The sequence below is a fragment of the Anser anser genome (genome assembly GCF_964211835.1).
Source record: "Anser anser genome assembly, chromosome: 10".
NCBI classification, from domain to species: domain Eukaryota; kingdom Metazoa; phylum Chordata; class Aves; order Anseriformes; family Anatidae; genus Anser; species Anser anser.
This window is the reverse complement of record NC_139730.1, coordinates 17,459,149-17,477,271: the sequence shown is the minus strand read 5'-3', so window position 1 is coordinate 17,477,271 and position 18,123 is coordinate 17,459,149. Positions and strand designations below refer to the sequence as shown.

At 36.6% G+C, this 18,123-nt stretch overlaps 1 protein-coding gene across 5 annotated transcripts in view; it reads right to left on the bottom strand.

Moving 5' to 3' along the window:
* THSD4 (thrombospondin type 1 domain containing 4) overlaps positions 1 to 18,123 on the bottom strand; it is a 300,889-nt gene that overhangs the window by 144,260 nt on the left and 138,506 nt on the right. The window contains exon 1 of one of the 5 annotated variants that reach the window (XM_083851133.1): positions 14,776 to 16,950. The exons of the other annotated variants lie outside the window; for them this stretch is intronic. Within the exon in view, the coding sequence (XP_083707259.1) occupies positions 14,776 to 14,805 (30 nt within the window). The 5' untranslated portion in view covers positions 14,806 to 16,950. Of the gene's footprint in view, positions 1 to 14,775; positions 16,951 to 18,123 lie in introns of those variants that run through there. 5 annotated transcript variants of the gene reach the window in all.

The window sequence follows — 18,123 nt, the reverse complement described above, 5'->3', positions numbered from 1 at the left end:
CTAGAGTAGTAAATAGTACGTCGTGAAGCCAATTCAGTAACTTATTTAAAGCTCTGCTTGGAGGACCACATCTGTCACTGGGTCAGGGTGAACAACGTGCCTCACTTATCTCAAGAACTCTCCCTGGTCTGTCTGCAAAAGTCAACGAAGCCAACAGCAGTTTCCATGACTCCATTCCCCCTCGTAACCAGCCCGTATTCTTTAAAAATTAACCAAAACTCCATCACTCCGGGAGGAATTCTGCAGCTGTTGGTTTTGGATCTATAACTGCTATGTAAATTTCCAGCAGCAGCCTACATAGGGTTTTCCAGTGTATAACCTTTCCATTTAGATTTCTTCTGGCTTCTTAACAATAACTGCGTACAGAGACATAATGAAATTGGAAGGGAGCTTTAAAATAAGTTCATTACGCTAGGTCTTCTTTGTATCACTCCACAACACTAAAATGACATTACCAAGATGCCAACACACTTTGGATTTTCAAATATACTGCCCATTATTTGAAAATATGGAAGAACTTCCCCAAATATAAATTACCATATAAATATTCACTGATTCCAAAATTACAGTATAAAAATGTTTTTTGTCAAAAGCTGTTCAGTAATACTTTCAATAGTATGTTTAATGTAAGAAAAATATTCTAGCACATGTACACATATCACTGACTTCTGGTTTTTTATACCATCTACTGAATTACAGAGATTTTTAAAGTACAGAGGCCTACTACCAAGCTTACCAATCATACAGTATTGTTACACTTGTCCTCCCTTCTTCAACCTCAAAATGTTTTTAAAAAATGTTGTTGAAGTCAGGCACATCATAATATGGACTCCACCACACTAGACACAACTGATGTGCAGTACACGTATCTGATGATGGTTTTGAACTAAAGCTAACTAGAACCAAAAGATTGATTACAGGTTTTCTGATTTTTCATCAGAATTATTATGAACGATCAGTAAGCCTAAACATGCTGGTTCAAAAGAAAAGGCTACTGTCCCTGCAATTATTCAAATTGAATTATTGGAAAACTCAGAAGTCAGCAGATGAAGACAAGATACACTTAAAGAGACCAAAGAGCAACACTAACATAAAATTGCTCAATTACTGGTCCAAAACTATCAAAATCTTTCTCCTCCTGTCATTAGAACAAAAGGTAAAATGCTCTCTTTTACAGAGAAGGCATGAAGAAGCATAACGCACCAGCAGAGGAAAAAAAAGGTAGACAGATAAATAGCAGGACACAGCATACAAGTTCCTAAACCATTTCAAATACCACTGAAGGAAAGAAACCCAGGAGGAACAGATGACCACTTCTACACCACAGCAGGCCAAAACCTGGAATCAGCTCAAACAACAGGTCTGCCACTATTTAAAAAAAAAAAAAAAAAAAAGCCAAATGTTGAATTCTCATTGTAGGAGTTTCTGGGACAGGAAAGAAGTTGAATATTCTTCTCATAATTTGAGATTATCGTCTGGCTATAATGTGACTACTGCAAACACCGTGACATCTTCAAGATGCGAGAACCTGACTGAATCAAAATCAATCAGAGTACAGATAAAGCTTTGTAAGGCTAACTGTACTCATCTGTCACTGCAGTAACGCCCACTATGGAACTTGACCCTTACTGACATTAAATAAAAAAACATGACAGGTACCACCAACAGCGAGCATAAAACTTGACTGGATTAAACCAGGATAACGTTGGCCTTATAAAGGTGAAATTACATTGTGTTAAAGATATTACCAGAAATATAATCCAAAATAGTCAAAAAAGCTCCAAAGAACAAGAGTGGTATACACAGTCTGTCCTCACACAAATCAAGAAAATCTGCAGATGTAAATACATATTTTTCTATCATTTTTTTCTGCTCTGCTAGTTTTACAGCACAAATCCAGGGCACAAAATACCTAGGAGAATGTTATTGCATGCATCAGCTATATTTGAACACCAAAACCTAGATGATACACTATATTAAGATTTGTTGCTATTTAAACAATAATCGCAAACCCCACCATTTTGAATTCATCTCTGGCACAACGCTGTTGGAACATGCAGAAGGATTAATATCAGTCTATGGTGATACCCACACCTTTACAATTCTGCAAATATGAAGAAACACAATCCAAGAATTTTTAAGATACATCGTTTATGCTTTGTTGTACCTAAAATTAATGTTTCACTTTAAAATCCCAAAACTTCAATGTATTCATTTCCCCAAACTTCTCAAGTCCTCAGGACTAAACAAAACCAAAATAAAACCAAAACACATAAACACACATCAAACAAACAAAAAATCCCTGCAATCTCTGATACACATCTTTGTTCTCATAAACCTTAGTACTGACCAATTTATTCCCTAAGGAATAATTCAGTCAGAACACTGGCATAGAGCAATTAAACAGTATCAGAGCACTCAGTCCATTCGGGGTCATTAAGTTTCAACTGTTAAGTATTTTGTAACTGTTATTTGAAGTCTGAAACCAACTCTATGCCACAGCTGGAAAGTAACTTCCCTAGTTTGGGATCTGACAAGCATTCAATTACATAGTAATACCTGGCACTGTGCAAAGCAGATGTTCTCAACCTAGAGAGCACTGCTCCCTTAAGATTAGTAAAGGCCTTCAAAGATTAAGAAAAGTTCACCTGATTTCACAGTATTAAACACAGGTATAAAGACAAGATTTTAATCTTCATATGATCTACGATCTTAACAATACTGACTTTGATCATGACAGAGCAATGGAAAAAAAATCATATTCTCAACTTTACATAGGTAATATTTCTGTCTACAAGTAATCTTTATGACAATTGACTATTTACCTTTGTAACTGGTCAATGAAAACAGACAGATTTCATCTGTTACATGAGAAGGCAACTGAGAATAGGAGTTTAACTCACATGATGATTTGAGTCACCTCAAAACCAGTCTTTGTGCAGGCTGCTGTTGAAGGAACAGTCGTGCTGTGGCCCCATGTTTCTTTTCCTCCCAACTCAACTCCCACCCACACATTCTCTTTGCCCTCCTATGTGCAGAGTGGCAAGCTAGGTAAGAATCGATGCAGTTTCAAACCGTCAGTAAATAAACTAAATAGAAGTGGTTACTACGTGCAATCGTCTCATTTTACCCATGTGCATGGACATGTTACCACTCACATCAGTTTAAGGGTTGCACTAAGAACAAACAATTTGGTATGGGAAAGTATATGACTACCATTTTCAGTTTGATTTGTATTTAGATGAATAAACTGAACGTTTCCTACAATGCAAGAAACAAAGGACACTCAATGAAACTAGTAGATCAGTTTAAAACTGACAATATAAATTCTTTATGCAGTATGACTTCCACAAGCCACTGTCGGAAGTGGTGCTATAGGCAGACACTGTCAGCTAATTCAATAAATGATTCAAGAGATTCATAGACAACAGATACATAAATGGATACTAAAAGGATTGTGTGGGAACATGTCCTTTACAAATTCATTAATGCTACAACTGTGGATGCCAGGAAGTGCGAGGGGAACAGAAAAAGTGCTCCCTAAACACTAATGCTTGCTGCCACTGTTGGAAACAATACGGGGCTAAGCGGACCAGTAACCTGATCCAGCCAGGCATTTCTTACATACACAAGTGGGTTTCAAATGATACAGTAAACCCTGGTTCCATGGGGCCCGCCCTTAATTAAAATGTTGGTTTAAGCAAAATTTCCTCAACTGTGGTTAGCTTCTTAGCTTGCATGAACTCTCCTTCTGGTGGGAAACAGTCATGGCATTGCTTTGTTTGTCTGAAAGCAGACTTTTTGCTTTGGAATTACTGAAAAGCCAGAGAAAAGATTAACATTCATAAAGCAAGGTCACACAAGAAAACTGATAGTTTGCTGCAGTCCAGTAAAAATATGGTATCAAAAAAGTACCCCAAAGTCCCACGTGACTAAGCGCCAGCTCATAGAAGGATGCTGTTCTAAAGCTACTGCCACTGTAACCCTCCGGATTAGCTGCCTGCAATGAAGACCCACTGACAGTCACTAACAAAATGCAACATTTCAGTACAACAGTAATACTAAGTATTCCTTGAGGATTTTGTGTCGTTAATTACTACTTTTTTCTTGTAGTGTAACTTTATTTTCCTACTAGATATCAATTTCTGATTCTATCCATCTTAAGCATTATTATTAACATAGCTGTGCTTAGGGAAGCTTTTTTTTGTGTTATAATCCTGATTCAGTAAAGTTTCACTTCATGAAAGCACTTAGACCTGCACCTAACTCCAAATACACAAGTAATCCCGTTGACTTTAGTGGGACTTCTTTCTTGCTTAGTTAGGCATGTGCTTAAGAATCAAGGCCCATGTAAGCATAACTGTGCTCTTTGGCCTGGACCCAAGACCTTGAAAAGGAAAATAAGCAGAATGGAGAACAAATGTTCGGTAAAGCTGTAAGAAGGCACAGCAGCTTTCTAGGGAACATGCACAACATCAGAAACTATTTGTTTAACCATCTTTACAAAAAATCCTAATGACCAGGGTTAAATGTCAATCCAGTTATTGAACTCCACCAAGATACTTTCAACCCTAAAGTAAGCATTTTTAAAGTACACTTACTCAGTAAAGGTTTTGGAAATCATAAGTAGCAGAAAAGCTCACACGAGAGCATGCAAGTACTTCTCCAGGCTTGTTTATGCTGCTTCACACTAGTTAGCCAGTCACTAAGGACCATACTTGCCTAACATCGCTGGGCTCTGACACTCCCCCCTCTTTGTTATGGGTGGAACTTTAAAGGAACTTTTTAAAGGAATTTTAAAATAACGTATGTTAAGTCTAAATTTGGAATACAATTTCAACAAGATGCACTAATCAAAAATGTCACTCTTGCAGCTTAGACTTCTACAAGAAATCAGTATCTGAGTTTTATTCAAATGAAATCTTTAAATCCTTATGTGAACTATTTTTACAAATTTTGTCAAAAAACGGAAGTAATGCTAGATTCTGTGAAGCACTGCAAAGCAACGTGGAGTCACAAAGTACTAAGATATTACCTGATATGAGGGCTTAGAGCCACATGTATCAGCCTCTGCTCTGCTGGACAACAAAAATTACTCTACCACTCCTACCTGATTTGTTATTACAAGTTCTCTGCCTGTTCCACAGAAATGAAAAAAGAAAAACAGTTTAGATCAATTTAAAAAATAAGTATATTGCACTTTTCTCTTGGGAAAAGGACAAAAAAAAAAGGGGGGAGAGAGGGTCACACTAAAGCGCATTCCATTTGAGAACAGACATTACTTTTACTTCAGGTGCTTTAAAATAAGAAAGAATAAAAGGCTAGCTTAAAACAAAACAAACACACAAGCAAAACCACACATATTGGGATACTGGCAGTGATCTCCTGCTACTAGTCCTCAATGTCCAGACTAAGCGCATTCATCCAAGATGTGGAAGCTTCAAGATGTAGTGAGACCCACCAAAAATTTCAGAGTATGTTCTCAAGCAAATACAGCTGATCTGAATATGAGATGATGCTTTCAATTCTGCAGTGTTTTCTGTAGGAGTACCTCAGAGCTGAGGCAAAGAAGAAGACAGAGAAGGGTTCCACAGCTTTCTGTGGATATTTACCTAGAAGATAGGACCTACTTCAAGCAACAACTGTAACTTTTACTGGAAGCAGAACAGCTGCCACAGTACTGGTGGGTAACACCATTAACACCATGCCTGGTACATCAATGTGATAGGGCATAGCTCCAAATCCCTAAATCACTAAAATGTCAAAATTGGAAAAAATTTCAACCACCTTTTAAAGTTGGTTAAAGAAAAAGCAAAACACTCATGCAAGACACTTACAGAAAATACTGTTTTTTTAACATTTTCCAACAGAATGCCTTAAAACAGTTGTTATAACAAAAATTTGATTTAACTGGTATTTATTTGCAGTTTAAACACTACAGATGCTCAGAAGCGGCAATATTTTTTGCCAAAACAAGATGAGCTACAAAATATTATAAACAATATTTGTCATTTCTAAACACAGCCTCTCTCCTTGGAATCTGTTTTATTACAGGAACATCAAAGAAATGTATTTGAGAACATAAAAGGGATGCCTGGGAGACTCATCCAACATGAGACGATTTCACATCTGGTCCAATCTAGAAAACAGAGTTCTAAGAACAGCACAGAAAAAAAGGCTGTTACGTTCCATGCTTTTCTAACAGCAAAAACGCAATTCCTCCCATAACAAATGATCCATGAAACTCCTGAAACAACTATTACCAATCCAGTTTCATTCTTGCTGCTGAATGGCTACTGCAAAGCTAAACACAGGAAAACCTGAGAGCTGGAACACAATACGAGTAGTGAAACTGAGGATTTCTGACTTCCTCTCCGTTGCATCACCGGTATGCAAAAGGGAGTAGTGGCAAAAACAGCAGTAGCAATGATTTCATTTATATGATTAGGATTACTTGAAAATACTATACATAGAATCACAGAATCATTTAGGTTGGAAAAGATCATAAGTTCTTCAAGTCCAACCATCACGAAACACTACTACATCCACCACTAAACCATGTCCTGAAGCATGGATCCACCTTGTTAGAAAAGTTACCAGAAAGCTTAACATGAGAAGAACAGCTCTACAGAAAATATTTTCTGAAGGATGTAGTCTTGAGTTTCAATTATACTTTACTCAGCAAAGCTTCACTGCAGGAGAAAACAAATAAGATGAAACCATTTTTTAACAATGACTCACAGAGCAAAAATAGGCTGAAGCTTTTCATAAGTACTGTTTTCACCAGCTGCTTGATATCCCAGCACAGAATTTAAAACTAACACAAGTATAAAAACACTAGGTTTTAAGCTGATAATACTTTAGATTCACAGAAAGTACATCACAGTGGTTGTACTGGCTCCTGTACGATACAGAAATGTACACAGCTTTAAGAATCTGGTACAACTGAAAGGTTAAGCAACAACAACCAGAAGCTCACATTTTAGAAAGTACTGTGCAACAGAAGTTAGGCAGTTTATAGCCCATGAAGATCCAGTTGGTTACCTCTGCTGTTTATGATCAATTTTGGGGCTGTCTCAGTTGGTTCTGGCCAGTATCTGGTCTTGTGAACTATGTCTGTACCAGGACAATTAACAATGATAGTGAAGCATGCACGAGGTATACTGTCCACAAAATTACTTCTTCTAGAATCTAAGACAACTATATATCTGCAATTAATCAGTCAGATTGTTTTTCATGTTGTGTTCAGTAACACACAGGTCCTTCTTTCCTATTATGCCTATCAAACTATGCCTCCAGCTAACTCTCTTGTTTCATGAGAATTTAGTAAAATTTCTTCAGCTCAAACAAATACAGTTCATCAATATTCCAGGGATGTTTAAATTTGCTTTGCCATACATCTTGGGGGATTTCTAAACACAAAACTGACATTACCAAGTGAACTTCTGATGTTGCTGATCACAAATCTCAAATAATTGCAACACAGAATTCAATCTCAGAAGTTCACTGCACACTAAACATGTACATTCATTGTTCAGTTAGGTTGGTACTTAGAACTAGTTTGGCTTGCCTGTAGTAACAGCAGCTTTTAAGACAAGGTGATGCATGCATTTGTAATGTGCCCTCGAGGGGGCAGAAATCATATGAAGACCAGAACAAAGAATGAACAGGTAATATATATGGAAAACAGAAAGAGTGATAATAGAAGCAGTTTCATCCAATTTGATTTTGTTGCTGAAGACAACAATGATCACAGCACTGTATGGAAGGTGGAAGAAAATCACAATGTATAAATATTGCTTACAAAACAATAACCTTTTCTTTTAAATGTCTTGCTCCCCTAGAGAATGAAAAATTAAGCTAGATAACTACATGGAGCAGGGGGTTGAACTACAGAAGCAATTCCAAGCTCCAATCTAGCCTTATTAGCTGCACAAATTCATTAGTGTCCATAACAGAGGTGAATGACCTTCGAGCAGTGTAAGAGTCCACTACAAACATTCCAGAGTTCAGAAGTCATGTCCGTCACTGTGACTTTGTGTTGGCGAAGGGGCTTAACAAATCCCAGGCATAGAAGATAAACTGCATCTGCCCACATACAGCAAACTCTAAACAAACAAATCTCACAACAATAAAATCTATTTGTTTTAATAAAATTCTACAGGCTGTAAAAACAATATCCTTGTACAGGTAGGATTTCCACAGGTCAAGCACTTTTCAGACATGCACCATTTCTTGAAACACAAGCAGAAATTGGAGTAATTCCTTTAAAATAAAGGCTTGTCTTGGTAGGAGACAGAGACACTATAAAAATATAACAACTATTTTCCAGTTTTAAAGAACGCAGATACTTTAGGCTGCTTCCAGGCAGCCCACTGTACCTAGGCATGGGTTTACATGCTGGGAATTCAGACACTAGCATAGTTTTGGTGCAAACATAATTTTTCCACTCAATACAGGAATAAACACATGGAAAAAAAATCACGTTTCCTTACAATACCTGAGAGTTGCACAAGGCTACCTGAACCTATTTTAAAAGGTGTTTGTTGCCTCACAGCAAACAAAGATGAACATTTGAAAATTAAGCTGTTGTCCACACCAAAATTTAGTGTCCAGTTTGCCTGTGTTCATATTTTATTAGGGAATGCATCATCCCTCAAATCTCTCAATGTCACATTCAGCCCTTCTCCAATTTTACTACTGATGATACTTTAAGGCACACTTTTCTCTAAATGAACTGTTTATGAACTCATTATGAAGTCATGAAGCAAAAATATTTACTAACTGAAGAAATGTATAAACTGTTATTAAAAGAGCAAAAGATTAGCCAATTCTTCTTCAGCTTTAGCTACAGACCCAACTTTTATTGGACTTCAAAAAATACAATAAAATGAAATTTGGTCTATCAGCATAAACCCCAAAAGATTTTCTGCAGTGGCTGAGATAAATTCAAATATATTTAAATTTAAGAACAGAAAATTATAAAATATACAATAATACATTTTTTAAAAATCACAAAAAAAGGCATCAAACCTTTTACTCACTGAACAAAGCCTAGTAACAAAGCACAATAAGAAGAAAAAGCATGTTTGAATTTTAAAATCCAATTTACCTTCAAAAATAAAAAAAAAACATTGCATATATGCACATAGTATATCTGCCTTGAATAACTTGAAGAAAAATGTTCAAAAAGAAAAAAATGTAGAATTTTTTACATCAAGATGATTCAAGTGCCGATCAAAAAGCTTAATGTGGTCCCAAAAATATAAAAATATACCTAAGCAATGGAAAATCATTAAAATCAAGCAAAAACAAAAGCAGGGAATAAGGTGAGAAGAGGCACAGAAACCCACACCTAATCCATATAATGTTTTCCATGAATGTTTACTGCACTGAATTCAAAGGCATGATTCGTATTTATTCATCTATGTAGAACTACTGGTAGGTCTCAGAGCTAGTTACTGTTTTATCAGAGAAAAAGAGTAACTGATGTCTTCTTCAGCAAAGCCACATTCACCGCTTTGCTAAAAAGTTGCTAGCTTCTAAAGAAGGTGTTGAGAAGGAAAACAATTCTCCATTTACTGCATCCCAAAAGGGGCGCGCACACACACGCACACACACAAAAAAAGCTTTTCCAATATTTTCAATTTGTTACAATGAGTATTCTTACTGAGCTGACTCTTCTGAAAAGGAAACAGAAAAGACCTTCTCAATTCTGACGGATGAACTGGAGAAATCAGAGATCCAAGCTATTTTTCTAATTCCCTCTGGAAGATCACCGTCTGAACCGCCAGCATGGAAGTGTACTTAACTAATTCATTTTTGCCTAAAACAGCATTCAACAGTAATGAAGTTGCTAAAAATTGGTAAGTTTCCTACTGAAGTTGTTGAGATTCAGGCCCAAAACTTGGCAAATACAAGATGATTTAAAACCATGTTTTATTTAAGCTGTTTGTTGTACTGTGTAAGTATGTGAAATGCACACGTTTCCTCCTCATTTTACCCAAGCTTCGTGATACCTCGGAGTCCTGTGTTATATCCTCACAGAATGTTCTCTTACTAGTGTCACTGCAAAACTGATGCATCTCCAGCAGAATGATCTAGGTTTGGTCATGCTCTGAGTATCATTAATAAAAGTATCAATTAAGCTACAACTAGAGAATCCCATTTGTGTCTTTCCTCATACTTTCCATCCTACTGGGCTAAGCAGAACTGTGTATATGCTAAAGAGAACAAATTGGTGATAAAGTATGGTGCAAAACAACCCATTCTAGCTAAGCAAGACTACAGTAATTTATTGTAATCAGATGCCAAGAACAGTGTTGAGGAAGAAGCATCTGCTTTGTAAGAACATGTATTGAACACTATAGCTGGAACTTAGTCTCTAAAAAAGTTATACCAAGCAATTCTTCCACCTTTGTTTTTATAAAATATCACCAACGTATTCTTGAATTATCTGTATAAATTCATTAGGCTTTTGTGTCAAGGCTCACATATCTATGGAAAACAGCTCTGGAGACTTCAAAAGGGAATAAATATGGACAAGAAGGGAAATAAAATACCTCTCATACACATTCAGGAATATGATTTTATTCATAACCATTTTAAAGGTGATCACTAGTACTCTGCAAATATTTCTTATACTTACATGAAGAACTAAGCTTAAATGCACACTTCCACTTCTGTCATAGTTCTTTGTGTGTTCTTGAACTTGAGAAGAAAAAATCAGACCACACACACACATGGCATCAACAACAGCCCAACATCAGTAAACATTGGTAAATCAAATGACCGAACAAGTCTCTGCCATTTCTAATTTCTGTAAGGTCAGCATCCCAGCAAAAACAGTTATTGAAATTATAGGCACAGCTCTAGAATGGAAAGAGAAAGATGATGTCTGTAAAAACATTCTGTTTTCTTAAATAAAAATTCAGATTTTTCTTTTAAAGTCATCTTTCTCTGGTACAATACATACATACTTATGTTTCTAATTTCCACTACACAGGGTTTGTTGAAACTACACACAAGCCAAACTACACTAAAATACTGCCAGTGAACTATTAGGATCGTTTGACTGTAGGTACAACAACTTTAACCTGGGCCAAGCTTTCATTTCATGAAGTGCACTTAGGTGCCAGGTTAAGCTGCCTCAAACTACAAAGCTAACCATGTCATGTGGCTGACATTATTGATATATTTAAATGCACCATAATTTAAAAAGAAAATCTATCAAATTTAATGCATGTGCTCCAGCAGATTTTTATAAGGGGCTTTGAACAGATCAGGTGTCACCGCTATAAAGAGGGAACAGGAAGTTATTCACAAGCATTTTGACGACTTCTCTGTTGAGCAGCATATACGAATGCTCTTGTTCAAAGATAACCACATTGTCAGAATTCCAGGAAATTGCATTTTCTCATCATCAGTAACAACATAGTATATTCCTCTGCTTGCACAGAAGTTGTAGCCAAAAAAAGGACTAAAAACGTCAATCACATGTAACAACATCATATTTGTTCTGTTTTATTCAAGTTTTGCCAACAGTGCTGTCATAAACTATTGACTGTTAAAAACCTGTTGTTACAGTAATATAAAATGTTTGGGGCCCCAAAATAGGGCACAGATTCGTGCATCAAGAAACCCTTTAACAAGTATTTGAACTCTCCTCGTTAACTTTACGATGTTTGAAATTTTTGTGTATAATCTAGTCATTTCTTTTAATTTTATTTCTCTCAGCAACCATAGAAGCTGGAAACTTACATTACTTTAAATGAAAACCTATGTTATGATACATTCATTTGACTCCAGGCTGCAGGACTTTAAGAACAGTCAAATACCATGGCACTTGTGAAAAAAATATGAGAACTGTCAATGCTGAGATTCCAGTTTCACTGCATAGCCACAAGAAAGTCTGGCTAATTTCAGGTTCTGTTAAAAAATTAATTTCAAACCAGTTTGATCAAGCTCATTTTGATCTATAAGTACACTGTTTTACAATCTCTGTTCTAATCTTATTAAAGTTCAGATACCTCACAAACTAAGGTGGTAACAGATGACATACAGAATTCTTTCCTATTCTGAGCAATTGAAAGAAGTTCAAAAACTTTATAGGAAAACTTAAACAATGTGAAATTGAAACTGACAGGAACTCTGCATAGACTCCTGTGAAACTAAATTGTCTTGTAAACATCTTGTAAATGCAAGCTTCTGCATCAAAATTGAAGCTCTGGTCTCAACAAAGAATTATGACTCACGTTTTAGTTCTCCCTGAGAATATGCTCCCACACCTTTGCTCGAGGGCAGAACACAACTTCCTGCAGATCAGTGTGGTCAAAGCAAAAAGTACATGAGACACATTCTGTTACAGTGAAGTGCCACACTTACATTAATCCAGTCCCTATGTATATTTCACCACCATAATGCCTCCCAGATCGTATTTATCCTATAAAATACTGTTCCCATTTTAGAGAGGAAGAGCTGAGGCATTATAAGCATAGTTTGGACAAAGATGCATCATGTAGAGGATGCAGGAACCAGTTCCTAGCAAGCCACCCAAAGGAGGGAAATCACAACACTCTTGGGTTCTACCTCAGTAAACAGGGAGGGGGGGAGGGGAGGGGAGGGGAGGGGAGGGGAGGGGAGGGGAGGGGAGGGGGGAAGAAAAAAGAAAAAAATAAAAATAAAGGGCTACAGAGTGAAAAAAGAGCTTTGAGTTCTAGTTTGCACATTCAGCACATTTTGAGGTATCCTCACACAAACTAACTATAACCAAAGAGGTTAAATGAAATATCCAAGACCAGACAGAACATCTACAGCAGAACAGCCCTATTTGTTTGGCTAGAACAGAGATCTGAACCCACGCTAGCTCTCTGAGGCACATGACCAGCCAATCTACATATCCTGGCAATTTCAACACTCTCTCTGCTAGATGCTGATTAGGCTTCAAGTTTTCTGCTTTTCAAGTGTCTCTTCTTTTACACGTACACTACAGCAAATTTAATGCCTGTATTCCTAACAGGGTAGTACTTTTTTAATGGCTTTCATTCAACATTTAACACAATAACGTCTGGTCTGTGTGTGTCTATCTGTATGCATGTACCTGCATAAAAGCAAAATATGTGCACATACCAAACTACTGTCTATATACCTTCCTCCCAAGGGTTTATTTATTTATGTTGACAAATTGGTCCAAACCAGTGTACCAAAGTCGTAATTTGTGTTTTATTAAAAGTGCCTAAAAACATACTGGACCTTTTCCAGGCTCTGAAGTAATATTATAATATAGTTAAATGAAAACAAAGCCTAAATACTTAATTTCCTGCAGACCAGAAAGATTTCCAAGATTGCCGTTCCAGTTTCCTGATTAAATAATAGATATTTTAGAATATACTGTTACAGTTCTTATTATTTTCAATTTGTTCCCAAGAATTCTTGAAACAAAATTAAGCCTTTACTTACCATTTGGCTCCTTAGTATAAAACAGCTTAGCTGAGACAGCATTTTGGTGCACTGTCATCACTTTCTAAATAATTTCCTATTTTCATTAAGACCTCTCTTGTACTGGTTCCTGATAGCTTACTCTAATTCCTTAGTAGTTTTGCAGTTAACTTCAGCAGCCCCTAAATTCTAAAATTTCTGACGATTCAATTGCAGTAAAAATTCCACCTTATTAATAACTTAATCGCTAGTAACAGTAATTAAGATACTGCTAGTATTAACTTGCCACTATCTGGTATACTAATACTGTAAAAGATGAGCAGAACGTTAGCAACAAATACACTTTCCTATGGTATCTTTAGTAACTCTGTCTCGATGATGAGTTCTGAAATACCACTAGTCAACTTCATAATTGCTAACAATGCATTATCACAGAGACACTGCCACAAACCAGCACAGTTATCCACCTGCAAACAAACAAAAACGGCTGATCTCTGCACCGCAGACACCGCAGGAGACAGTGTTGATTCAAACTGACAGAGAAAGGAAAAAGAAAAAAATCAAGACAACAATGAAATACTAATTCCATTTATTGTTTCAATGACTTTTTTGGCACTAACCTCATAAACCCTCACTTCCCCCTTCTCCCCCATATGTTCATAGAATAAAACTATGTAAATTCAAATCTACCCATGCTACCTCTTCTTGCACACAGCAACAGCATATACGTGTTTGCACAATGACCTCCCCCCTACTTCATGGCCCCATTAACCATGTGGACATTTCTATCTGCCAATCTGCAAACAGACTGCCTCCGGCATACTGCTCACCAAGTAAGATGAATCTTGTGCCAATGCACCACAGCAGCAGTGTACTTTCTGGCACAGCAACTCCTTCCATGGAGTTCCTGCAGAACACATTAACACATTCGCCATTTCAGCAGCCTCTCCAAGCAACCTGACCAGTGGCACCCAGGACAAGCCTCCCTTACACAAACCGACACACCGAAATGCCTGCCCTTTTACGCGTGGGGTCTCATATGCTGAGCTTCTTGTCAAGGTGCTATCTCTACGCATCCAGCAGAGAGGAACCTATAAGCCCTTTTGGGGAGTCCCAACCACGTCACTATAATTATATATTGAAAGTCAAACAGTTTTAAAGCTCTGATCTTTAACATAAAAAACAATCCAGTGAATCGGCAAATTCTGGAACTAAGATAAGTTTTTCTATGGTATCATAACGTAGGAATAACTGCAAAGTTTTGATCCATGTAGTAGAATGAGAATGAGTATTTATGCAGTCAGTCCCCTTTTTAATAACTTTCTCTCCATTGCTTACTTGTCCAGGTGTTAAACAGAGCCCTTGCATCTGAGTTACAGAACAGTATTTCTCCTGCAGCCTTGTTTCTTTGCAATAAAAGCTAAATGACTTCGTTTCCTTTGGCTATTTAACCTCAGAAGAGGGGTCTTGCACTAACTACATGATTCTCTTTTACAATCCCTTTCCTGTCTCTTTCAAATGAATTTCAAATGGTTGTTGGGGTTTTCTGTTGGTTTTTTGTTGTTGTTTTTTTTTTTTTTTTTGGGGGGGGGGGTTGGTGGGGGTAGGGGGGGAAAAGGAAGGGAAGGGAACTGCTGAACTGCCATGTTTTGGTCATTCTGATTTAAGGTAATATGAAACAGATTTGGTTCTCTTGTTTACTTAAAAGGCATTAACCATAAATTTGCAGTTCCTGCATAAGAAACAATCACTTCCTTCTCAGCCATTGTACAGAGTACACCGTTCATCATTTTGCCTCTTTTGTGAATGCAGCACAAGGTGTCTTTCTATAGGTTATCACAGCTTTTTTTGTTAGAATATATCCACGAAAACTCTGGAAAGAAACTGAGAAAGAGGAGTGGATTTGAGATCACATTTATTTTGTATTTTTACCTACACCTTAAATTTTTACCTTAAAATTAATTTCTGTATAATGGCAGAAGAATAGTAATTCAGAAACAAAACCAATGGTCAAGAGCTCAGACTTGTTTATGAACAACTGACTGGTGTGTCACTGATTATTTCTTCCTAAATGCTTTCAGATAGCATCCTTTGATAATAGCACATTATCTCTTAAGTACTCACTCAAAAAGTTGTACAGGATTTTATCTTGCTTCTTTAAAAGCATCTTTGGTGCAGAACATGACTCTACTGTGAGGATTACTAAATGGCATGCCCTGCTGTTTGTACTGTGAACTCAAAACAATCATGTTCATCTCTTTTACTTCCTACCCAGCAAATATTGCCAGCTCTGGGTCTCAAAAAGATGTACTTAGAATTACTAACATATCAAAAACTTCAAGAAGAGAAACTTCAGAAAAAGTCAAAACTGAAGGGACTGTTATTAAAAAACAAAACCAAACAAAAATCCTCTACGCTAGACAGCTGAATAAAAGGTCTAAAAGATCGGAAAAGAAAAGAAATGGCTGGCAGGGAATTATCGAGAAGGTTTGTTTATTCTTCAGATGCTAGAATTGCCAGTTGCCTTGATATCAGAGACTGAAGAAGAGAGTTCTTGACTCAGTGCTAGACACATACAGTCAGTAGCACACAGGAGGGATCATTTGATTATTTCAACCTGGGAAATACTGCCAGATTAACAAACAAACCCATCTTCATTTGTAGCCTGATCTGTTTAATCAGGAAAAAAACAACAAAGCCCTACAGTATACAATATTTGTATTTTCTAGTCCATTAGCATCTCCAGCATTCTTAAAACTCTGTTGTTGTTTTTTTGAGTTTTGCTGTGGATTTTTTTTAAATGTATTGTTTTGAAACTAAGAGAGAAAAGTGTCTCTAATGTAGTAAGATTGCCTGTGTCACTTACTCGGAGATAACAGCCTTTTACTTTCAGGACTCTTACAGTGATACAATTAAGCTCAAAGCTAGTATGTATTTTCTGACACTGTTAGACAGAAGAGTTCTCTGCAGACTAAGAATTACACTTGGTCTTTTTTGAAAGGCATCTCAACCTGCAAAATCATTGTTAAAGAACTGCAGAAATAACAAATTAAAAGCTACACACGACTCCTTTACCTCTTTATGTCTCAAGCTGTTTCAGATAGATTGTTTAAGTATTACTGACCACATCTGACAGGAAAAGAAACAGAGACACAAAGTAGAGCAGAAAAATAATCACAATTTGAATAAGCCATTCTATGGGGTACTTCTGCATATATTTTTCTTCCAAACTGAAGTAAAACAGCCATTTTCCAAACCATATGCTATGCAGAATATTTAAAAGCCATTTAAAAACATTTTAGAATGTTTTAACATACAGTGATAACATTTTTCTCCAGTATTTAGAACTGTAAGCTAATTTTTAATGTTACTGAACTATACTGTACCTTTTCACAAGTCTTGTTAGGCAAAAGTTCAAGAAAACAGTGAAATCTTCCTTTAGGGTTCCAAGTATTGAACCAAAAATATGTTATGTCCACAAATACAATATGCAAATTTTACATGAATTCATTCTCATTAAGTGAAATTTAGTCAGAAATGTCATACCTGCTTAAGGTTACGTCGGAAGGGTTTATGCTGTATCTACACTGTTCTAAGTTAAAGTGATCAAGTATAGTTTGTCCCACTGTAACTGGCATAAAAATGAAAAAAGATCAAAACACAACAGCACTAGCACAAATGCTGCATCATATGATCTGAATAAGTACACTGAATGTCATTATAAGCAATGTCTGATCCGGATCACATCTTTATTACTGAGTGATTTGTAAGGAGACTATAGACTGCATCACAGCACATCCAGATAGCAGCTTCACCTAAGAGTTGGGAGCGCTGTCCTTTGAATTATGAGGTCTTTCTTAGGACAAGAGGTTGTTAGACAAGGGGAGAAGAATGACTGTATCTTATCTGACTTGAATGCTTTGCTGTTCACAATTTCCCATCATCTGATTTCGCATCAGTTTTACCTCAGTTCAAAAGTACTAAAGTTATCCCTTCCAAACTTTTTATATGCAGTGGTCACACCTGCTGTATATTAGTTATCAGAAGCAACTGAAATCAGGTCATGGCCGAAGATCATATACCAAAAAAATTTATAGTGTTGTTTTACAAATGGAGGAAGGCAGAAAGACTTTTTGTACAGTGAGGTCAAGAAACTTCAGAGGCTTGCTCACTCTCTCTGTAAAACACTTAACAGAAAACTATGCAAACGAAGGAAAAAACTGGCAAAGGAGTTATTTCGTAGCTCCCAGGAACCTGTTTCTTCCATTAACACCTTATTAATGCCAGGCAGGTGTTTCCCAGTGCAATGCTTGGCATTAATAAGTCATTATGAAGAGAAGCAATGAAGAGTCGTATTTCCAACACCCAAGAAATCACAATGGTATATACGAAAAGGCACAGAGAAGGAAAGCACTTTCTATATCTGTTATTGTAACTATATTTTACTCCACTTTTATGGTATCTTTTATAGATCAACTATTTTTTCCTGAAAGAAAAAGCCTCCATCAGCGGCTGTATACAGAAATAACAACAAAACTAAATAAAGATGTGGCAACTGCTGTTTTTGCCTCACGGAATTTACCGTTTCCTTTACCTATTCCTTTAAAAAGGTCTTGAGTTCAGAGCAGTGTGTCCTTGGCTACTATTGGTAGAATCCAAAAAAAATAAGAAAGAAAACAAAAAAAG